Source organism: Mytilus californianus, unplaced genomic scaffold, assembly GCF_021869535.1.
Source record: "Mytilus californianus isolate M0D057914Y unplaced genomic scaffold, xbMytCali1.0.p SCAF_17, whole genome shotgun sequence".
Lineage (NCBI taxonomy): Eukaryota > Metazoa > Mollusca > Bivalvia > Mytilida > Mytilidae > Mytilus > Mytilus californianus.
The window spans coordinates 5,086,915-5,112,446 of NW_026262659.1; the positions used below are offsets into that span (position 1 = coordinate 5,086,915).

The 25,532-nt window shown below is 31.2% G+C and overlaps 2 protein-coding genes across 10 annotated transcripts in view; one reads left to right on the forward strand and one right to left on the reverse strand.

Annotated features, from left to right (window-relative positions):
* The window catches only part of LOC127726277 (serine/threonine-protein kinase Nek1-like), a 100,482-nt gene that overhangs the window by 64,967 nt on the left and 9,983 nt on the right, over positions 1 to 25,532 (forward strand). For all 9 annotated transcript variants that reach the window (XM_052233587.1, XM_052233586.1, XM_052233584.1 and 6 more), the window contains exons 32-36: positions 18,714 to 18,860; positions 20,088 to 20,378; positions 21,052 to 21,289; positions 21,457 to 21,523; positions 23,461 to 23,559. In XM_052233587.1, the coding sequence (XP_052089547.1) occupies positions 18,714 to 18,860; positions 20,088 to 20,378; positions 21,052 to 21,289; positions 21,457 to 21,523; positions 23,461 to 23,559 (842 nt within the window). The remainder of the gene's footprint in view (positions 1 to 18,713; positions 18,861 to 20,087; positions 20,379 to 21,051; positions 21,290 to 21,456; positions 21,524 to 23,460; positions 23,560 to 25,532) is intronic.
* On the reverse strand, positions 4,349 to 12,114 carry LOC127726279 (uncharacterized). The gene is made up of 7 exons (XM_052233593.1): positions 10,265 to 12,114; positions 9,381 to 9,536; positions 8,373 to 8,744; positions 7,612 to 7,773; positions 6,506 to 6,908; positions 5,844 to 5,995; positions 4,349 to 5,464 (listed from the first exon to the last, which is right to left on the reverse strand). The coding sequence occupies exons 1-7, from the start codon at positions 10,365 to 10,367 to the stop codon at positions 5,106 to 5,108; spliced, it is 1,707 nt and encodes a 568-aa protein (XP_052089553.1). The 5' UTR covers positions 10,368 to 12,114; the 3' UTR covers positions 4,349 to 5,105.

The following is a 25,532-nucleotide window of genomic DNA, read 5'->3' on the forward strand; positions in this document are numbered from 1 at the left end:
TGTCTATCATTGTCTCTTAAGTTGTAGATCATAATTAGTTTCATTGTTTTTTTGATGAGATTAACAATTTGCAAAGACATGATAAGAAAACCCCTAAGAAATTTAAAATCAAGTACTATTTTAACTAGGTCGTGTAATAGGATGTTATTTGGTTAGTATGCAAAGACTTTAAATGTACTATCATGTACCTGTTGACTTTGGAATAGTACAAAAACTAGGGTAGGAACAGCTAGAAAAATACAAATGCTAAGGGAATATGTGATTCATCAATTTGGAATTTGAAAACATACCAGATTTTTCTGTATGAGGTAATGCATTCATAAATGAAAATTTCTACTTCTAAGCTAACCCTTTGACTCATGGAAATAACCAGAAACTGTTTTCAAACAGTAAAGGTCATTATTTCATTATATGGGCCTCAGAGTTTTCAACCTTTCACTGACTCACACAGTTTTTGTGTCAGTTGGCAAAAAATGAAAATCTGAATTTTGCTAAGTTATAATGTATGTTGGCTTTGGGTAATAGAGTACATGTTTAGTTCTTATAACTCCTCCTATACTTATAGCACTTAGAAACTTTTCATGATGTATTAAAAATAATGCATATTTAAATAATGGTAGCTGTACAAAATTTTTTTAACAGCTAGAACATAACATTTTTAAAAAAAATCATCATTTATTTATCATTATCAGTACCAGATTCTATAGATCTGTTATAGTTGTTAAAATAGATTTGCAAAATTTTGCATAGTATAAAAACTAAAAAAAAAAACCTTTCTTGTTTATAAAAGATTTTTTTTTTTAGTAAACTCCATTATTTTCTCATTTAGTTGAGCCAAACTATTTTAAAAGTTCAAAAAGAAGGTAATGACTTAAATTAACCTTTAAAATCAAATATGTGTTGAATAGGAGTCATTATCAAGTCATTGCCATGATTTCCTTATAATACTGGCACCACTGTATTTATAATGTATCATCAATTTTACTCAGAGACTTTTAGAAATGCTATTACTGAACATATAATCATTGACTGAAGAATATCTTGTGATAAGCCTGCTCAGAAAGGTTAGCATGCTTATGTTAACATTTGTATCCTGTGGTTAACCAAATATGAGGGTACCGCAAAATCAAAATTGACATCAATTTACTTGTGAAACTGTCCGAAGACACATTGGTTTTCGCACTCTAACTTTAGTTTAAGTGAATGGATCTCTATGAAATTTTACCATAAGGTTCAATACCACAAAAGGAAGGTGGGGATTGATTTTAGGGGTTATGGTACCAACAGTTAAGGAATTAGGGGCCAAAAAGGGGCCAAAAATAAGCATTTTTGTAACTTCCAGACATAACTTGTGTGTTAGTGTACGGATCTCTCTGACATTGTACCACAAGGTTCCATATCACAAAGGGAATGCTGGGATTGATATTGGGGGTAATTGCCTCAAAATTTTAGGAATTAGGGGCCAAAAAGGGGCAAAAAACAAGCATTTTTCTAGTTTCATGACAATAACTTGTGTGTAAGTGTACGGATCTCTCTGACATTGTACCACAAGGTTCCATATCACAAAGGAAATGCTGGGATTGATTTTAAGGGTAATTGCCTCCAAATTTTAGGATTTAGGGGCCAAAAAGGGGCAAAAAACAAGCATTTTTCTAGTTTCATGACAATAACTTGTGTGTAAGTGTATGGATCTCTCTGACATTGTACTACAAGGTTCCATATCACAAAGGGAAAGATGGAATTGAGTTTGGGGGTAATTGCCTAAAACGTTTAGGAATAGTGGGCCAAAAGGGGCCAAAAAGAAGCATTTATCTAGTTTCCAGACAAATAACTTGTGTTCAAGTGTATGGATCTCTCTGAAATTGGACTGCAAGGTACCATACCACAAAGGGAAGGCTGGGATTGATTTTGGGGGTAATTCCCTCAAAATATTAGGAACTAGGGGCCATAAAGGGGCAAAAAAACAAGCATTTTTTTAGTTTCAGGACAATTACTTGTGTGTAAGTGTATGGATCTTTATGAAATTGTACTGCAAGGTTCCATATCACAAAGGGAAAGCTGGGTTTGAGTTTGGGGGTAATTGCCCTAAACGTTTAGGAATTTGGGGCCAAAAAGGGGCCAAAAAACAAGCATTTTTCTAGTTTCCAGACAATAACTTGTGTTCAAGTGTATGGATCTCTCTGAAATTGTACTGTAAGGTACCATACCACAAAGGGAAAGCTGGGATTGAGTTTGGGGGTGATGAATCATAAGGGGGTTAAAAAAATTTGGGGGGGGGATTTTTTTTCTCCTTTTTTTTCTTTAAAATTTTCCATTTTAAATTGGTTATTTCTGATTTATATATAAAAGCAAATAATAATGATATGGTTTGAATAGGTAAATTAAAAAATTTTAAGTTCTTAGACCACATTCATTCTGTGTCAGAAACCTATGCTGTGTCAAATATTTAATTACAATCCAAATTCAGTGCTGTATCAAGCTTGAATGTTGTGTCCATACTTGCCCCAACTGTTCAGGGTTAGACCTCTGCAGTCGTATCAAGCTGCGCCCCAGCGGAGCATTTTATTGGTATATTTGTGTATAACAATTACTGACAGATCAAGTTTGCATTTCATTAGGTATGACCTAGTTTTTAAGGAATTAAAGTACTTGGACATAGAAAACTTAATAAAATATGTAATTATTAAGACTTTTTTGTAGATGCAGTAGATCTGCAGCTTTCTTTTAGTATATTTGTATATTATGTTAACTAACAGATCAATCACAGAAAACTAAATATTAACTAACTTGAACCAGACACCCCACAGGAAACTATATATTGACTAACTTGAACCAGACACATCACAGAAAACTAAATATTGACTAACTTGAACCAGACACATCACAGGAAACTATATATTGACTAACTTGAACCAGACACCTCACAAGAAACTAAATATTGACTAACTTGAACCAGACACATCACAGAAAACTAAATATTGACTAACATGAACCAGACACATCACAGGAAACTATATATTGACTAACTTGAACCAGACACCTCACAAGAAACTATATATTGACTAACTTGAACCAGACACATCACAGAAAACTAAATATTGACTAACTTGAACCAGACACATCACAGGAAACTATATATTGACTAACTTGAACCAGACACCTCACAAGAAACTATATATTGACTAACTTGAACCAGACACATCACAGAAAACTAAATATTGACTAACTTGAACCAGACACCCCACAGGAAACTAAATATATATTGACTAACTTGAACCAGACACATCACAGAAAACTAAATATTGACTAACTTGAACCAGACACCCCACAGGAAACTAAATATATATTGACTAACTTGAACCAGACACATCACAGAAAACTAAATATTGACAAACTTGAACCAGACACCCCACAGGAAACTAAATATATATTGACTAACTTGAACCAGACACATCACAGAAAACTAAATATTAACTAACTTGAACCAGACACCCCACAGGAAACTATATATTGACTAACTTGAACAAAACACCTCACAGAAAACTAAATATTGACTAACTTGAAACAGACACATCACAGAAAACTAAATATTGACTAACTTGAACAAGACCCATCACAGAAAACTAAATATTGACTAACTTGAACAAGACACATCACAAAACTCTAAATGTTGACTAACTTGAACCAGACACCTCTCAAAAAACTAAATGTTGACTAACTTGAACCAGACACATCACAGAACTCTAAATGTTGACTTACTTGAACTAGACACATCACAGAATTATAAATATTGACTATCTTGAACCAGACACATCACAGAATTATAAATATTGACTAACTTGAACCTTAGTTCAAGGATAAGCAGTTCCTTCTCCACTAGTGGCACTTGTTTTAGAACTCCTTGCAAGCAGACATTAGGTGATAAGTCACATTCGATGATGTCTCAATCATGGAAAAGAGGACTGGATTGTGGTTCTGACAATTGAAACATATCCATGGTCATCTATGACAAATATTCCATAACAATCAACCAAATTAAGATTGCCTCTATAAAACTTTCAAAGGGATGACTTCAGCTTTACAATTTGGAACCCTTGGTTATATAACATCTTTGTAAGCAATATGACCCTCTGTTAAGAAAATCATGAAAGGAAACAGAAGCTGTGGAATATTAAACTTAACTATCTTGTTTTCTGTTAATCCTGTTGTAGATGTATATACAGCTCTTTTGGAAAGGAAAACAATTTAATGATGATAATTATGATTTACACTTACAGGTATTATGGTAACAATAATTTACAATTGGAAATTGCCTTTTATAGAAATTTTATTATAAGCCACAACAATCAAGGATCTAAAACACTTTTATTATAAAATGTAATATTACATAAATAAACATGTATATTTACAACAATGCATGATAGTAAAATGAGAAGTTGATAAATAGGCCATTTTACAGTCAAATAAGACTAACACACATATGAGATGGACATAAACTTAATGATATTGATGATGGCAGTATATTAACATAATACAAAGCAAAAAGCCCTATCAACATTTGTCATTACAAACAAAATGATATTAGATTAAGAACTGATTTTGCTTGTCTTTGAGATTTCACATAGATTTTTTCATACAGTCCATCAACTATCTTCAACATCCTACAACCTGAGTATAATTAAACTAGCTTTACCAATATCCACCTCTCTGACCTAGTTCTTATGACCAGTTCTCCAAAAATAGAAGGTGTTTTGTGAAATTTGCTTGATTTAAAACATATATAATGCGACTTATTAATTACATTTTGTTTGGGATATCTGAGTTCCCAAATAATTTCTTGACTTAAAACTTATATGATTTCCACAATATTGTTATATTTTAAATGGGGAATTGGCAAAGCATTGGCTGGTAGTATTAACATCTTGCTCGAGTCCTATGAAAAGTATATTGGCATTGTTATTTTTTAGGAAATCACAATTATTTTCATGATAAGCTATAGCAAACTTTATAACTAATTCTTGGAAATATTTGAAATCAAGTGTAAGGAAACTTATACTTTCATAGGAAACAAGAATTTTAATTCCTTGACCTAATTTGAGATGTTGTTATAACTTCATTTCAGATTTTGTTAATTCAATAGATATTTTGATCCCAGCCACTTTGTCAAAGACAAATTTATTTTTGTCATTTACACACTGTGTTGCCTTTTTCTGCAGGTAATTGCTTGCTCTTTTACTCCATGGAATAATTAGGTCACTGTCACCTAATCTCAACAGATTGCTATAATCATCCAGGTCTGTCAGAAGGATAATTGGTCTTGTGTTCAGTTGACATGTACAAGGTACTTGGAATTGAACCTTTTGTTTTTTAAAAGTTTCCTTAGAGATCAAATCTTTCCATATGATACCATCCACTGTCGTTGTGTTACCAGCCATTGACGTGTTTATATTAGCAATCTTCAGAACTGAAAGTAAAATTTAATTAAAATGTTTTCTATAATCAACATAATTTTAGCTGATATGTTTTATTTAAAAAGCAAAAATGTCTTTTTTACATTCTTTTAAATGTCTATTTGTATTGTTAGTCAAGCTATGAAAATGGTGAGAATATTGGGAATTTTTCAAATAGTATTTTTTGTAAAATTTTGAGAAAAAGACATGTTTCTTTAGACATCTTGTTTTGTGGTCCCTTTACAGCATGTCAAATGTTTTCAAGTGTTTTATGTACTGTTACAAATACTTGATATATTTTTGCATTCGAAGGCAGTATTCAATATTATGATAATAGTTTAAAAATAATTCTGGCATTTTTCTATCAAATCTAGTAATTTATTTTAAACTTACCAAATTGTTTACATAGATTAGTAGCTGACTCCAGAAATAGTTTGACATTCTCGATGCGGTGTAAGTAACAGTAAGAACATATTCCATAGTCTGTATGCCTAGGCAGTGTAGGATGGATCTCATCTATATACTCTATGCTATTTTGATGACAGCTGTTAATATAATGTAAAACATTTAAAAGTCAGTATTTAATTTCAGATTGTGTTTGACAAAAAGTCTACAATAAAAAACCTGCCAAAACCAAATAAGAATCCAAAATGATTAAATGTATTAAAATATTTGCAGTAAATATACTCAAATCTATTTTTAAAGAAATTTTATTTGTAAGCAGACTTGAAAGTAAGCTTACCCAAGATGTAAATACTGGGATATAAATAAATGTTATATATAATTAGTTTACTGACTTTGAAAACTTTTAAAATTCATATTACATCAGACTTATAACCAAGTTTATGGATGTTTAATGTTAATATGTGCTGTTGTGAATATCAAAAGCTTTAGCTTTTATTCTTTATATAAAGTATTTACTATTTCCCTGTTTTTATTTGTATTTCCCATTTACATTACTTCAACACTCCACAACAAAACATGGATGTTTGCATTCTTTGATAGAATATTGTGAGTGTAACTGGAAGCCCCATTAAAATACATTATTTTCTTACCTCTGTTTGTTTGTTTTTAAGTAAATTGTGTTGTCACAACAGATCTTTGTAGTCTTGTTATAACTTTTTATTCCACAGCAATCTCTTCCTTCATCTAACCCCATCTTATCCAAAACTCCTTCACAGCATAGGTCTGAGGTCTCATTATATTGGTCGTTACCACACATATCAGTTTTATTAATAATACCACCCAGCTGGCATCTATGTGTAATACTTGAATAGGACTGACTTTTCTCAAGGTCAGAAGGAACACAGCATGTGTCATGGTATTCAACAGATTTTGTAATTATTTTAAATGTTTCATGATTGAAGTTGTGTTTTGTGCAGCAAACATCTTCATGGCTGTCATAACTGGCTTTTCCGCAGCATTTGTATTCAGAAGATTTAACAATAATGTCGCCTCCTGTTAAAAAAAATATTTCTACTATAAAAAAGCCCATTTGCATGCCTAATATTTAAATTATGGATTCCTTATATGGCAAACTGCACAGAAATAATCCATTTTAGGAAGCTTGAGTTAATGTTTTGTCAAGTTGATGAGTTACTTGTTAGATTTCAAACCTCCAAAGAGGGAGATGGTAAACAATATGTCAGGGTGGTTATGGGCAATGAAACTTGGGTGGACGGCATGAATATTTTAAAACTACAATTATATCTAAAATGAAGTAAAATGAAGATAGCTGTGATAAGAATTAGTGAAAAAATAAAGTATCATAGGAACAACAACTTTATAATTAAAAAATAATAAGAATAGTAACTCCTCAAATCGTGAGACAGTATAAACCATCCACACCCGGCCGAGTGTACTGCATAAGAATAAGTCAGAGAAGAACTCAACACAGTAATCTGCTTGCATGCAATACGTAATCTATTAAAAATAAATTATTTTTTGTGGGCTTCAATTTCTTAATACTTCATCACGTAAAGTTTGTCATGACTAAGTTTTAATTGGAGTGAAACAAATGTGTAATAGATGATGTAGCCACACAAACTACTGGTCTTAATCAGTAATGAAATGATGTTATACTCTTTCAATAACCATATAAATAAAGAATTTTCATATTCTATATCAGTGTGATTTTTGCCGTGCTTAATCAGTTATTTACCAGGTTTACAACACTGGTGAGAGGATGTGTTGTATATTACACTCCCACAACATGATTGGTATTGACTGTCATACAATCCATTCCCACAACAGTCCTCTGTTGATGATGTTATGTTGATAGGGAGCCCATTGCAACACTTCTGACTACTTGGATGGTAATGGCCTACATTAAAAATATGTTTTTGTAGAATAAATTGAATGCAGTTGTCAAAATTGTACATTCAGACCCTTAATTTTCAAAAGTTGAGTAAAAAATTTCAGAGGTCATCCCTACAAGTTGTCTGTTCAATGATAATGTATTTGCTTTCCAACCTTTGTATTCATCCTCCAACAAGTTCTGAGTGAAATATTAATCAAGAAATGTGTGAAAGAGATTACATTTTCAAGAAAGGAGATTATTAAATTTTCATAGATGTTGATATAAGTCTACAGTATCACTGTAGCCTATCAACACTGAGGTTGTGAGTTAGAACCCTGCATGTGGCAGGTGAATTCAACTCTGATGTTAATTGACTAGGATTGCCAGTTTGTCTGCCAAAGGTAGATGATTTTCTCTGGTCACTTTGGCTTCCTCCACCAATAAAATTTGGCCGCCACATGATAGCCAAGAGTGCTGAGCATGGGGTTAAACACTAACAATCCAAACATAGGTGTTTGTACATTCATCCCAGGGTTTCCAACATACAGGAATCAGTCTACTTTTTTAAAGCTATCTCGGAATACAAATCTTAAATACAATAAATAGAAAATAGAAAAAAATACCTTTTTCACAGCACTCAGTATCATGTGGTATGGTAAAACTTCCATCACAACATTTTTCATCAATTGTATTATACAACTTTGTGCCGCAACATTTATAATGCTCATCACTATCACTGACATTATGTAACATTGTGGAGCAACATTTCTGTTTCCTAATGTCATACTCGGTGTTGTTACATAAGGATTTAAATAAGGGTAGGACAATTTCTTCCTTACTGGATTTACAGTAATGTGTTGTTTTGTTGTAATATTCAACCCCACAACATTTCTTATGAGTTCCTATGCTGTGTGACTTTTTATTACCATTTCTATCCCTACAGCAAGTTGTTGTTTTTTGGTCAATAGGTGTTGAACCACAGCAACTGTTGATACCTGGATATAGAAATAAAATAAAAATACTATAAAGACTCATTGGAATTAGTTGCACTATGATGAAAGAAATAAACCACTATATTAATTTCTTTGATGGACTGAAAAAATTCAATAAGTTTTATCTTTAATAGAAATAAATAGATTGATCTTTTAACAAGGGCATCAATATCTGTTAAGAAAAAAAAAGATCTCCTGAAAAACCATTCATTGTGAATTTTTTCTAAGACTACTAAAATGTTTAAAATTTAATCACCTAATTTGAGTAATCTTTAATTTAATTTTATTCTTTCATAAGGTCATTTTAAGATTAACACTAAAAAGTAAAATAACAAAAATACAGTCCCTTACCAAATGGCAAAATCAAAAGCTCAAACACATCAAACGAATGGAAAACAACTTTCATATTCCTGACTAATGGTACAGGCATTTCCTTATGTAGAAATGGTGGATTAAACCTGGTTTTATAGCTAGCTAAACCTCTCACTTGTATGACAGTCACAGAAAATTCCATTATATTGACAATGATGTGTGAACAAAACAAAAAGACATACCCCGGTAATAGGTAAAAATGTAAAAAATAGGGGTACAGCAGTCAACATCGTGTTATAATCTTAATCTATTTAGTTACCATATTACCATTAATTTTGTCATGCAAGATGTTATTGCAGCAGACTTTTTGTGACTTTTGGTAAGGGATAGCTCCACAACAGCTTACTTCTTTACCATCTTCTGCAAGCTTTTTGAACACATCCTTTTTACAACATATCTCAGTGTCAACAATGAATCTTTTTTCTAAAGATCAAAAATAAAGTATGGATTTGATATTATTTTATTTATAAATCTTGTCTCAGCCAGTGGGTTCAATGTGTGTTTTTTGTTGTTTTTATTCAATGATTAAGGTTGTTACATTAATTGTCATATATTTACTAGTGTCTATACAAAGTCAAGCAATCTGTACCATGTGTTATTTTGTATTATAGTAGTCTATTTTCTTGGAGGAAACTTGGTAGATCATGTGATCCTTTTTTATGTATATGTGACAATAAGAAAAAGAAACCTAAACAAAACTGAACAACATTCTTCATAGAAGTTTTATGTTGATTGAATTTAAGATATCATTCTTATAAAAAGCTGACATAGCTTCTGAAAATGAGATTCAGTAGAACTAATTTTTAGAACATGAAAGTGTTCAGTCTGAAAAGACACGCATAGAATGTTGGTACCAGTGCCAAAACATATTATTCTTATGGATTGGCCGTCCTTACTATGTTCCCTTTCCTTATTGAAAGTTTTGGTGGATTAGATGTTTATATGATACACAATGTGTATAATATTTTTTTCAGACATGCTGAATCATAAAAATATTTGTTTTGTTTACGTGCAAATTGTCACAATAATATTATAGGAGACCTTGAACTATTCAAAAAATTGTACTGTCATCTTCCTGTTTACGTAATAGGAAACTTATATAATGACAAATATCCAATCAGTTTCAAAAGTAAAATCCTCACAAAACTTACCACTACAGCAATCTAACTCCTGTCCATGTTTGTTGAATTTGGATGTTACTCCAGAATCACAGCACAGTTGTGTTTCTGAGTCATATTCTTCCCATGAAGACATGCATCTTTCTGCTTCTACAATCACTAATGTTAACACTGAAATGTATAATAAAACATCAAGGTTAACACAGGAAGATTGATTGATTTTTATCTATTTGATCAAGCTGACGCACTGTATATAGTAAGCCTTTCAGTCTGTCTAATATAAAAACAAAAAGATGTGGTATGAATGTCAATGAGATGACTCTTCACAAGAGACCAAATGACTAGAATTTTACAACTATAGGTCACTGTAGGGCCTTCAAAAATCAGCAAAACCTAGGAAAGTCAGCTATAAAAGGCCCTGAATGTAAACAATTCAAACGAGAATACTTGATAAAACAAAAAAGAAAAAAAAACAAATATGATATACAGCAACAAATGACAACCACTGAATTACAGGCTCCTGACTTACGACAGGTACATACAGAATGTGGGGGGGGGGGGGGATAATAGTCTATTATTCTTTCTATAGTTCACATGTATGTCTGCTTTTCTTCAAGTTAAATCTATTTTAAAGAAGTGATGAAGGCTTGCTTCAACAACCAGACAATAAGATAGATCCAATTGATCAGAAGTGCTTGATTCTTATTTTTGCTCTTGACATCTCCCTCGGTTAAAGTTTGATTTGTTCAGCTTTATTTTATAGTATATAAGTTTACTTGTTTATATCATTTTTAAAAGTCTTTTACTGTATACTGTAACTTTCAACCCTTTTGAATATAAATGAAAGGAGATGTCATGTGGACATATCACTTAGATAGCAACCCAATGACCCTAACTCCCAATTAAAAAAAGGAAAAAAAAATAGGAATTAAAATTAGAATAAAAAAAATACATCAAATTACTGTGGACTTATTTGATTTGATGTGTAATTTTTTTTTTGTTAAATTGTCTGTCAGTTTTGTTTCAAGTTGAAGTTATAAAGAAACAGAAATAAAGGAATGAAAATTAATTCCAAGGAACACAAAATTCTTATTTTTAGAAAGAAAATACAAAGGAATCCAATATGAATATGAACATTACTTAATGAGACTTATTGAGACAGCAATCCAACAACAAAATTCTAAATTGCCCCAAGTATAACAAGTTCTGATTGATTAACTTTTGTATGGAAACCTCAAAATTAACTTGAATCAAGATCAGTTGTGTGGACAAAAGTTTCCCAGACAATTTGACACCCTGTAGTCCAGTGTTTAACAATATATAAGAATGTTGACCTTTATTTTCATTTGTTGTGCTGTTTACTTGCTGTCATATATAAGTATATCCAACATCTCATTTCATTCATATTAATCAAATGTTTTGGTAAAATACTGAAGACATATACATTGACACTCATTCAAGAATGAACAACTTTTGACAAGTTAACTCTGCCGGAGAGGCCCTTTATTTATTTATGAATGAAGAAAATATTCATTTCAATTCAATTTAAAGTTAATCTGATACACCAATACATGTACTAGATAAAATATTGACTTATATATATAGGAAACATGCCCTTCACATAAATAAGTTTCTGATCATTTTAAAGATATAAACAATTGTTCATAAAATTAAATCAAAAAAATTAAAAATTTAAATTTCTAAATAAAATATTAAAAATTGTAGGACATCTCTACTACAAGTGTATGAATGTAAGTAATATTAACTGATCAGAACTTATAGTTTATGACAGATTTATATAACTCCTTACCCAGCAGTAGACAATAGATATTCATTTTCATGATGATCGTGTTGATCTACTAGATTAACTGTTTTCCTTAGAACATAGAAGTTGAAAATATTAATTTTATTTCGATTATACCTATTATTTAAAATGAATCTGAAAATCCACAAAAATTTTCTCTGGGTTTACAGTGTTTATAAAAAATTTATGGTCAAAAACTGAATTTAAAAAATTGGGCAATTACAGTGAGAACTAAATATAGGATCATTTTTTTCCATCTTAAAAAAGTTATCCCTTTGTTTTACATTGACTACAATAGTTATACATTATAAATCTGAATATTGTTTATAGCTATAAAAAGTACTGATATAAAATTATATTCGTGACCCTGGATACCCAGGTATATTTTTACATACTATACATTTCAAATAACCTATTAATGTTTATGAAAATTTAAAAAACGGGTGTATTTTGAATGAAACAAACGTAATTTCAATGAAAACTACAATCTTGTATTGATCATATTGAATTGTACCATATAAGGTAATTATAATAAGTCAGGCTTTTTTTTTGGTTATTTTCGAAAAAGAATTATCTGAGGTAACAGGATAAGATAAAAGAGTATGAATGTCCTGTTATATCATGTTAGACTTATACAATGTATAAAAACAGTATTAATTACTTACTTTACAAGGGTAAAGAACTAGCCATACCTTGAATGTACCACTATTTTAGTGTTATTTCACAGCGGTATAACATGTTACTTTTATTATTCTTCCCTTAGTTTATTTATTTTGTATTTACATTTTATCATAGATCAAATTTATTTGTTCAGTGTATGTTCACTGGTGTTAATATGTCTTTTGATTGAGTTAAGCCATTTCAATTGATATTTTATAGTTTTTCGTTCTATGTTGTGATGTTACACTATTGTTTCAGATAAGGGTGAAGGTTTGGTACCATTAAAACGTTTACACCCGCTGCAATTGTTTGCAAGTCAGGAATCTGATGTTCAGTAGTTGTAGTTTGCTGATGTGGTTCATAAGTGTTTCTCGATTCTTGTTTTTTATATAGATTAGACCGTTGGTTTTCCCGTTTGAATGGTTTTACACTAGTAATTTTTGGGGCCCTTTATAGCTTGCTGTTCGGGTGTGAGCCAAGGCTCCATGTTGAAGACCTTACTTTGACCTATAATGGTTTACTTTTATAAATTTTGACTTGGATGGAGAGTTGTCTCATTGGCACTCATACCACATCTTCTTATATCTATATACTGTAAACCAACTTATTTTCGCGAGCGATTTATTTTCGCGACTTTCACGAGTGGAAAAATAACGCGAATATAAATCATCGCGAATATGCAAACTTAGATCTTTCCTTATATTTAACTTCATAAAGTAAATAAGAAAGTCGCGAAATTAAATCGCCGCGAAGTGGACTAGAAAGGACTAGAAAATAAAATATCTGCGAAAATTAGTTGGTTTACAGTAAGGTGATTCGTGTTGGCCAGGTAAAGTATAAAAATGTCAGATGGATAGTTGGGGAGAAGTGGGTACCCAATTCCCCTATTTTGTATAATCGAGAGCTCCTACAGTTTTCAACCCATTTCCCTGAAATTTCTCAGGAAGATTTAACACAAATTGAAGATGTGCACCTGCTATAATAGATTTTTTTTTGGGGGGGGGGGGATTTTTCCTATTTTCAGACTTTTGTTTATAACCTCATTTTGTTAGCAAAAAAAAAATGTCAGTACCATTTTCATCAGTTTCATCCCAGTTTTCAACCCAGATTTTTGAAATGTTCTGGACACATTGTACAAATATGAAGTTGTGAACATGCTTCTATAGAATTTATTAAGCAATTGTTCCCATTTGGTAAAGCCAAATTTTCTTAAGGACTGCCAATTGTGAGTAATCCTGCTACGGTTTTCAACCCAGATCCTTGATACTTCACAATACATTTGCTCACCTACTGAAGTTGTGTACTTCTGATTTTAAATTTTATAAATTTTTACATATTTTTTTTTTTGTATTATAGACAATTCATTCACCAATGTTTAAGAAATATCATGAGCAACCCTCGGGTCATTTATACCTTTGATCTTTTCACCTTTTTTTTGCCAAAAAGGGTTCTAAATGTTAAAGGTCATCCTTTTATTGAGGCATAGTCAGGCCATGCATTAGGAAGACAGTTTTTATTGATCAAGTAAATATTTATTGTAAGAACTAGATAGAAAATTGTGTTAACAGATGTTTTCTTATGAATCTTTGCTGTGTCATACTAAATTGACATAAATAAAGGAAAAGTGTCCTTCAAATTAATACATGTTTCAAGTTTCGAATGTGTCATTTAGGTATTAAATTTCATCCTTAAAAATAAAAGATAAACAAAATAATTCATGTGGAACATGTTTGATAAGAACCTATAAAGAGGAAATCAATTTAAACTGATGTTTTATATAGGATTTACTATTTCCTTACCCAGCAGTGTTACAATGATCTTCATTTGTGTTAATATGTGGTTAATATTATTTGTCACTGACCATAGACAATTTTATTCATTTATATTAGGATATTCCTATTTTTTATGACAGAAATTCCTTTGGATAATGTCCAGAAGAAATCACCTGTCTACTACTGTGTTAATGATAAGTTCAATTTGATGAACCAATAATTGGAGCAGAGAACTAATTGTATATTTTTAAATAACAATGTTCTTCCTAATCATCAATGATTAGATTATAATTAAACAAGATGGGTTATTTATATGGTAAAGTTTTTTTTGTAAAAAAAAAAAAAAAAAAAAAAAAGATTTTTTTTCCATCTTGTTTAAATTGTAATATTGATTTTAAAAGTGTTAAAAGTGTATGCACCATCAACCACCAGATAAGCTTAGTATATAGACCAAGGATAATTATAAAACTTTTTTACACCCCAAAAGATCAAAGATAAACACAAAAAAAAACATGTGGGACATGTCTGATAAGATGGATATACTATAATTAAATTAGTTGTTAGTTTTAATAATTTTTATACGACAGCAAAAAATTTTTGCGGTCGTATATTGGTATGACATTGTCGTCGTCGTCCGAAAACACATTGGTTTTCGCACATTAACTTTAGTTTAAGTGAATGTATCTCTATAAAATTTTACCATAAGTTTCAATACCACAAAAGGAAGGTTGGGGTTGATTTTGGGGGTTATGGTACCAACAGTTAAGGAATTAGGGGCCAAAAAGGGGTCAAAAATAAGCATTTTTGTAACTTCCAGACAATAACTTATGTGTTAGTGTGTGGATCCCACAAGGTTCCATATCACAAAGGGAATGCTGGGATTGATTTTGGGGGTAATTGCCTCAAAATTTTAGGAATTAGGGGCAAAAAGGGGCCAAAAAACAAGCATTTTTCAAGTTTCAGGACAATAACTTGTGTATAAGTGTATGGATCTTTCTGAAATTGTACTACAAAGTTCCATATCACAAAGGGAAAGCTGGGTTTGAGTTTGGGGGTAATTGCCTTAAACGTTTAGGAATTTGGGGCCAAAAAGGGGCCAAAAAACAAGCATTTTTCTAGTTTCCAGAAAATAACTTGTGTTCAAGTGTATGTATCTCTCTGAAATTGTACTGCAAGGTACCATACCACAAAGGGAAGGCTGGGATTGAGTTTGGGGGTGATGAATTATAAGGGGGTTTAAAAAATTGGGGGGGGATTTTTTTTCCCTTTTTTTCCTTTTTTTTTTCTTTAAAATTTTCCATTTTAAGTTGGTTATTTCTGGTTTATGTATAAAAGCAAATAATAATGATATGGTTTGATTTCATCAAAAATTGAAATATTGGGGTTCTTTAATATGCTGAATCTAACAGTGTATTTAGAATCTTAATTTTTGGTCCCGTTTTCAAATTGGTCTACATTAAGGTCCAAAGGGTCCAAAATTTATGATGTATTTAAATGGGCTTTTATGGTTAAAAAAAAAGCATTTTTCTAGTTTCCAGACAGTAACTTGTGATTAAGTGTATTGATCTCTCTAAAATTGTACTACAAGGTTCCATACTTCAAAGGAAAGACTGCAATTGAGTTTGATGGTTAATGCTAAAAGGGGGATTCAAAAATTTTTGGGGGAAGGGGGGTTTCCAATTTTTTTATACGACCGCAAAAAAATTTTTGTGATCGTATATTGGTATGACGTTGGCGTCGTCGTCATCGTCGTCCGGCGTCGTCCGAAGACACATTGGTTTTCGCACTCTAACTTTAGTTTAAGTGAATGGATCTCTATGAAATTTTACCACAAGGTTTAATACCATAAAAGGAAGGTTGGGATTGATTTGGGGGGTTATGGTACCAACAGTAAAGGAATTAGGGGCCAAAAAGGGGCCAAAAATAAGCATTTTTGTAACTTCCAGACATAACTTGTGTGCTAGTGTATGGATCTCTCTGACATTGTACCACAAGGTTCCATATCACAAAAGGAATGCTGGGATTGATTTTGGGGGTAATTGCCTCAAAATTTTAGGAATTAGGGGCCAAAAAAGGGGCAAAAAACAAGCATTTTTCTAGTTTCAGGACAATAACTTGTGTGAAAGTGTATGGATCTTTCTGAAATTGTACTACAAGGTTCCATATCACAAATGGAAAGCTGGGTTTGAGTTTGGGGGTAATTGCTTATTTCTTGACCAATTTCAATGGGGTTTTATTCTTGAATTCTTGGGGTTCTTTAATATGCTGAATCTAACAGTGTATTTAGTTTTTGGATTTTGGGCCTCGTTTTTAAATTGGTCCACATTGAGGTCCAAAGGGTCCAAAATTAAACTTTGTTTGATTTCATCAAAAATTGAATTATTGGGGTTCTTTGATATGCCGAATCTAAACGTGTATTTAGATTCTTAATTTTTGGTTCTGTTTTCAAATTGGTCTACATTAAGGTCCAAAGGGTCCAAAATTAAACTTAGTTTGATTTTAACAAAAATTGAATTCTTAGGGTTCTTTGATATGCTGAATCTAAACATGTATTTAGATTTTTGATTATGGGCCCAGTTTTCAAGTTTGTCCAAATCGGGATCCAAAATTTAACTTTGTTTGATTTCAACAAAAATTGAATATATGGGGTTCTTTGATATGCTGAATCTAACCATGTATTTAGATTTTTTGATTTTTGGGCCCCGTTATCAACTTTGTCCACATTGAGGTCAAAAGGGTCCAAAATTAAACTTTGTTTGATTTCATCAAAAGTTGAATTCTTGGGGTTCTTTGATATGCTGAATCTAACCATGTATTTAGATTTTGGATATTGGACCATAATAGGTGGATGTCCAATTTAAAATTTTTAAGTTCTTAGACCACATTCATTCTGTGTCAGAAACTTATGCTGTGTCAAATATTTAATCACAATCCAAATGCAAAGCTGTATCAAGCTTGAATGTTGTGTCCATACTTGCCCCAACTGTTCAGGGTTCGACCTCTGCGGTCGTATCAAGCTGCGCCCTGCGGAGCATTTTATTTTAAAAGGGTTCATTTATTTTCTTCAAAATTTTCAAAATTTAAAATTTTTGAAAAGTTTCAGGAAGAAATCTTCAATTGCACAGTATTGAACATTAGATTTGTAAGATCTTTACCACATTTATTTAGTGTCAGAAACCTATATTATGTCAAAAATTTGATCACAATCCAAATTCAGATAGTATCAAGCTTGAATATTGTGTCCAAATTTGCCCCAACTGTTCAGGGTTCAACCACTGCAGTCGTATCAGGCTGCGCTCAGCAAAGCATTTTATTAGATTTGCTCTGAAACCATTTCTTTGAAATTTTACTTTTCCCACTAAGCATTAAATCTTTGTCGAAGCTTTATTTTTTGAAAGAGTATGGTTTACTATTTCTGTTTGTCAATATTTTATAAATCTGTTGAACAGTCTTAGTTAAAATACTACTAGACATGAAATGTTCCTTTTTGTCTAAACTTTATATGTTCACTGAAACATGACTTTTTTAGCAACTTTACAGTTGGACAAAATATTATTCTTTTCCTCTATATGTTAATGAGGGGCCTGATGGGGGGTCTCATCACGATTCACGAGTTGATTTTTTTGTCAATCACGATTCACAGAAAATAAATTTCTATGATCACGGATCACGAAAATATAAAAAAAAAAAAAATCTGTAGAAAAACGGATCACGATAGCGAAAATGCGCCGATCACGAAGAACGAAAATAACCCATCAGGCCCCTCGTTAATGAGTTGACATAAAATTTAAAGTTGATATACCACTGGACACAAGTGTTCTTGATTGTCAATACTTTGATATATCCACTGAATGTCAGCACCCTGATTGAATGGTAGACTTTTTAAAATGTGATGTTACTAAAAATTGTAAGTCATCATTTTACAAGATCTTACAACAAAACAAGAGAAATGAATGTTTTATTCCATTGACTTTAATTTTTAATTTTTTTACTTCTTGAACAAAGATTATTAATGTACATAAAATTTTTCATATCCACTTGCTTTTATAACTTTATATAAACATGACATGTTTAAAACGCTATGTACATTAACCCTGTGTAACACGATGTTCAGAGGGGAATATGATATTCAGAGGTGAATATGAAGTTTTGTTCAATGTCATGTGGGAAACTCTCAACCAATCAAATGTTGATTATGCTATCAATATTAACATATAGTGGAATAAAATAAAATATTTAATTTCAGATGACAGTGTTCCTTCGTCAGTAGCTTCAGCAGACACAGAAGTAAAGCCAGGTATTGGTGAAACCATAACAATAACAAAAACACCCATTCAAAAAGGCACAATAACAATATCATCCACAGAGAAAAGGGAAAATATAGCCAGACCTGGTAGGTGTCTAATGCTATGTATTTAATGGACAGTGTCAAAATAATTGGGTGGTTCCTATAAACAGGACTGTACCTTTCCTGAAGGGCTTATCAATTTGTGAAAAAAAACAGGCTCTGATTTTTATGCAATGCTTGTAATAGTAGGGAGGCATTTTGTTTTCCAGTCTGTGCATTCATTCAAAGTTTATTTATCGTGTATCAGATTAAGTATTAAAGTTATGGTAGAAGATCGTTTACCATGAATCAACTTCTTCGAAATATAGCTCTATTAGAAGTAAAAAATGTATAGAAAGTAATCAGTTTGTCTGTATTTCAGCACTACCTTCTTTGTATAGTTTGCTTCAAACTTTTTGGGGATTGTTTTTAGTACTCCCTTTGTCATTAATACACCATGGTTTGTTCATGAAGGTTGTTCCATGATTAAATTTTGATATGAACACTATTAGGTCCTAATATGTTGACTTGTATTTGGGGACGATGTTTAAGTCCATTTGTGGTCCTGCTTGCACTTAAGGGGGTACCCAATACTTTGACTAAAATAGATTTGGCTTGTTTAATTTTCATAAAATAAAAATATTTACTGTGAACTGTTGACAAAAATATAAAAATTTCAAGAAATTTGAACTGCACAATTTACAGGAATAATTTTATTGGATATATATCAGTTCTACAAACACTAATTTTGATCATTGAAAAGCATGATTTCTCTTTACTAATAGTATGTGATCAGAACATTCAGCTGAATTTCAAAGAATGAACTCCCTTAGGTGTTCTGTACCCCCTTAAGAAGTAGGACCTGTACAGCACTTACTATGTCCTCAAAACTGATCATAATAATGATATTTACAGGGACTTGATACATTGTTAAAGTTTTGATCCTCGTATAGAAATGGGCAAAATGTACAGTACATTATTGTTGTATTAAAAATCACAAAATACAAGTACTGATAAACTCTTTGTAAAAATGATTTTGTTAAAAACATTTGTGTAGAAATAAGATGAGTGATAAATGAAAAGTTCAAAACATTTTCAGAATTAGAATAGATGTTGAGTTAATTTATCAAAATGATCAAATGACACATTTTTTTATTACACTGACCAAAAAATGAAATGATAAGCTAAAAATCTCAAGTTTATCATGTAGCTTTATTCAGTAGAGTGCTTGCTTTTTTTATTATCACCATTCTTTTATTTGGTGTTGTATTTATGCACTTTTCTTATGTTTAGAAATAGAAATTCCATGTAAGCCATCTGAATCACCTGATCATGAAGTTGACCAATCAAAATCAGAACCCACAATAACATCATCACCTGACCAGAAATCTACACAATCTGAAGTATCCACAGAAAAGGAACCAGAAAAATCCAGTTCTGATGGACAATTATCTAAGCCTCCAGTGGCAACTAAATCAGTATTAAATAAGCCTCCCTTGCCGTCCAAGCCAAAACCTGCTGATAAACCATTGGTATTACCAAAACCAACAATATTAAACAAACCTGAATCTCCATTAGTATTTGGTTAGTAATAATTGTGTACCTTTAACTTAATATTTTATTTTATTACCAACCCTACCATTGTTTTAATAATCAGAGACCCTTAACACTTGAGCTAAGATTTATAGTTAAAAGAAAGGTAATAGAAATATGATGAAAGACAATCAACAGTCCATAAAAGATAACAAAAACTATTATTTGAGGAGCATGAACCAAAGTAAAAACTTTGCTCTAGAAGGGTAAAATATTTAAAATTGAAAGAGAAAACAGATAGGCATAAGACTTAATTAAGAGGTCTCCATATGTACTATGCATGTTTAAAACTAAACTTCTGTTTATTCAGTATTTATTTTGTCACTGGTAATTATTTGATGTTGTGTTTTAGTTATACCATTATGTATTTGAAGTATGAAGAATGAGTTTAATTTATTTGCATTTGCTTGTGAAATTTTCTTCTTTTCTTTGCACCAAAAATGTTTGCTTTAATATTTTCTTGAAATGCTGTGGATTAATTTTTTTTAATTTTATTTATGTGTTTGATAAATTTTGTATGCAAGACTATGAAAATTTGTATTTTGTTGAAAAACTTAATTTGTTGATCTATGCACATGAAATCCACAAAAATAAGTGTCCCACATCAAAATTAATCCCCTATAACTATATATTTCCTTTATAATTTAGTATTACATATTTACAGCTAAGCAAGGTGATGTACCACAAGCTAAGAATGTAGTGGGTGAAGGATCATTGTTCAGTAAAGTAGAACTAGAAAATACAGACCAGATCAAAACAGAGGTTGTCAAAGATAATTTAGTCCTTGAGGAAGTTCAAGATGATGTACCAAAAGATAAAGTTCAAGATGATGTACCAAAAGATAAAGTTCAAGAAGATGTATCAAAAGACAAAGTTCTAGAAGATATCCCAAAAGATAAAGAGTAAGTAACAATTTGATTATTTTGCTAAGATATTCATGTGAGAGTTCTATAATTTAGTCAGAATTTAGTTAACATTTGAAGGAATCTCTTGAAAATGTATAAAGTTAAGCAATATAGAAATATTGAGTTGGGCTAAGTTTGATATAAATGTTGTTTCTTTATAACAGTGGTAAACCAAAGACAGGACTAGCTGTGGCATTAACTACTGGTCATTTTGATATCAGGAATACAGGGGTAAGTAATTCATTATTGTAGGTGAATATATATAGTAGTGTAGTCAATACATATAAAAAGCTTCATAATACAAAACTGTAAATTCACAAATTTTTGACACTTTTTTATCATTGCGAAAATTGAAATGGGTATGGTTTCACAAAAATACAAAAAAAAACTGGCAGTTTATATTTAGTAACTTCATTATTTGTATGCACCATTTTCTGAAACTGAAATAATTAATCTCACATTTTGTCCGTAGTTCAACAATCTCAATAATTAGTCTCACATGTTGTCCATAATTCAACAATCTCAATATATAATCTCACATGTTGTCCATAATTCAACAATCTCAATAATTAGTCTTACATATTGTCCATAGTTCAACAATCTCAATAAATAATCTCACATGTTGTCCATAGTTCAACAATCTCAATAATTAATCTCACATGTTGTCCATAGTTCAACAATCTCAATAATTAGTTTCACATGTTGTCCATAATTCAACAATCTCAATAAACAATCTCAATAAATAATTCCCCATGTTGGCCATAGTTCAACAATCTCAATAAATAATCTCACATGTTGTCCATAGTTCAACAATCTCAATAAATAATCTCACATGTTGTCCATAGTTCAACAATCTCAATAATTAATCTCATATGTTGTCCATAGTTCAACAATCTCAATAATTAATCTCACATGTTGTCCATAGTTCAACAATCTCAATAAATAATCTCACATGTTGTCCATAGTTCAACAATCTCAATAATTAATCTCATATGTTGTCCATAGTTCAACAATCTCAATAATTAATCTCACATGTTGTCCATTGTTCAACAATCTCAATAAATAATCTCACATGTTGTCCATAGTTCAACAATCTCAATAATTAATCTCACATGTTGTCCATAGTTCAACAATCTCAATAAATAATCTCACATGTTGTCCATAGTTCAACAATCTCAATAATTAATCTTATATGTTGTCCATAGTTCAACAATCTCAATAATTAATCTCACATGTTGTCCATTGTTCAACAATCTCAATAAATAATCTCACATGTTGTCCATTGTTCAACAATCTCAATAAATAATCTCACATGTTGTCCATTGTTCAACAATCTCAAAAGAAAATACATGTAAAAGTATATTATAATTTAACTTTTAAGCATAAACTATAAGTTAAAGTATGTTAATTCTTTAATCATTTATAAAAGATAAATAGATTTTAAAGATAAGTGTTAAATTAAGATGTTCAAAAAGAAGTTATCCAGTACCACTTAAAACATTTGTTTTCCACTTTTTTAACTATCATTTATGACTCTGAAAAAAAAATTGTTGAAGTAGAAAACATCAACTAGCTTTTCATTTATGAAGATATTGTGATTGATTTTAATATGGATAAAGAAGATACTGGGTAATCATTCAATGAGACAGCAACTCAACTACACAAACAAACCAAACATAGATATGTGGATGTCAATACTGTTAATTCAGAAATTATTGCGTGCATTTATTATTGCGATTTTTCAAAAATTGACAAGAATGCGAGTTTAATTATTGCGATTTCAGAAAAATCTACATACAGATCTATGTTTTAGTTATCAAAATGCGAGTTCTTATTATTGCGATACTCATCTAGTCGCATTATTCGCATTAATAAAAACCTCGCAATAATTTCTGAATTTACAGTATACTATCTTTAACAATAACAAGTGTCCATACCATAAGACAAGCTTAAAATTATGAAAAGTCGAAACAACCCATGAATTCATGCTTCAAATATATAAGTGATAAATGTGAGGGTATATGTCAGTGAGACAGCAACCTAGTGACAAAAAACTAACCAAAAGATACTTTTTCAATGTTAGCATCAACACCAATTTTCTTATCAGAACAATAAATTAAAAAAGGCAACAGCAACTATTTATAAATTATTACATATTACATTTTCAGTTGTTAAGAACATGTTCAGAACCAGATCTGAGTAAACTGTCACAAAAAGATGTAATAAAAGTAGAAAGAAGAAGTCTAGAGTTAGAAAGAGTTAAAGAGGTGATATGTTATTTATTATCATTAGTATGCTGCATACCCAGGTTCAGGGAAAGACTGTATGGGATTCCTTACTGCTAAAGAAATGTTCATTTATTTATCAAATTAAATTAGGAGTCCTAGGCCTGTTATTAAAATACCAAATCAAAATTTCTTTGAAAAAATAACAGCTTCAAATTTGCATGTTTATATGTGTATTTAGCATTTTATTGTCTAGCCTGCTACTTGTGAGACATAGGTATTACTATCCGGCGGCTGAGGCAGCGTAAACTATTTGTATAAAGCGTTATATTTCAGAAGGTAGAAGACCTGGATGCTTCATACCTTGTATACAGATACCTTATGTTACGAAAATTCTGTCTGTCATATGTCCATTGTCTTTGACCTCATTTTCATGGTTCAGCAATTGCTTGAAAAAAATTAGTTTTTTTGTCATGTGAATTTTACACTTATTATGAGTAGTAGGATAACTATATTTGGTATATGGGTTCCTTACAACGCCTACATGTCCGTCAGACAGGGTTCACCTGACCTTGAACTCATTTCATGGATCAGTGATCAAGGTTAAAGTTACGTGATTAGGTCCGTTTTCTCAGATACTATTAGCAGTAGGTCAACTATATGTGGTGTATGGAATGTTTGTAAGGGGTACATGTCAGTCTGTCAGGTTTCATCTGAACTTGACTTCATTTTCATGGTTCATTGGTCAATAGATACAAGAAGAAGTGGTATGAGTGCCAATGAGACAACTCTCCATCCAAGTCACAATATGTAAAAGTAAACCATTATAGGTCAAAGTACAGCCTTTAACACAGAGCCTTGGCTCACACCGAACAGCAAGCTATAAAGGGCCCCAAAAATGACTAGTGTAAAACCATTCAAACAGGAAAACCAACGGTTCGAATCTATATAAAAAACAAGAAACACTTATGAACCACATCAACAAACGATAACCACTGAACATCAGGTTCCTGACTTAGGACAGGTGCAAACAAATGCAGCGGGTTTAAATGTTTGAATAGGCGCCAACCTTCACCCTACCTGAAACAATAGTGTAACATCACCCATAGAAAGACAAACTATAAAATATCAATTGAAATGGCTTAACTCAATCAAAAGACATATTAACAAAAACAAGTGAACATACACTGAACGAATAAATTTGATCTATGACACAATGTAAATACAAAATTGAAAACAATATCAAAAAGACAACCATAACTTTGGATAAAATGCCACCAAATAAAACAATGTACACAGGTAAATAAAAATAATTTTGTTGTAAGGTATACATGGAGTACGGAAATAAGTTTTACAAAATAAATAATTTTGTTATTTCTAGTATGAAAATTTATCGTCATACTAAACATTTATCAAAGATGGTATATATTAAAAATAGTGAGACTAGATATAACTCTGAATAAGTAAACATTAAATAATGTTAGGTTTTTGTGTTTTGGTCAATTTCTTAAATACTAATAGCAATAGGTCAGCTATGTTTGGTGTATGGAACAATTGTAAGGTGTACATGTCTGTCTTGCAGGTATTATCTGACCTTGACCTCATTTTCATGGTTCATTGGTCAATGTTAAGTTTTTTGGGTTTTGGTAGGTTTCCCAAATACTAATAGCAGTAGGTCAGCTATGTTAGGTGTATAGAACTTTGATAATGTTAAGTTTATATGATACTTGTAGTAAAACCTTCATGTTACAGAGTTTCAACATAAATTCAATGATAAGTAAAACAGGCGAGACATTTCAGCGTGTGCACTCTTGTATTATTGTAAGCATGCACTAATGAATCTATATAGAGCTTGTGATTTTATTAAATATCTTACTCCAAATGCACCCATTATTTATCTCGCAACTCATTCAGACCACAAGGCAAGAAAATAAACCCTTTAAATGTGTAATAAAAAAGGCTCCTTAATTTAGTAAAAAAGATAATTGATAGAAAAAAATCTATCACACAAATAG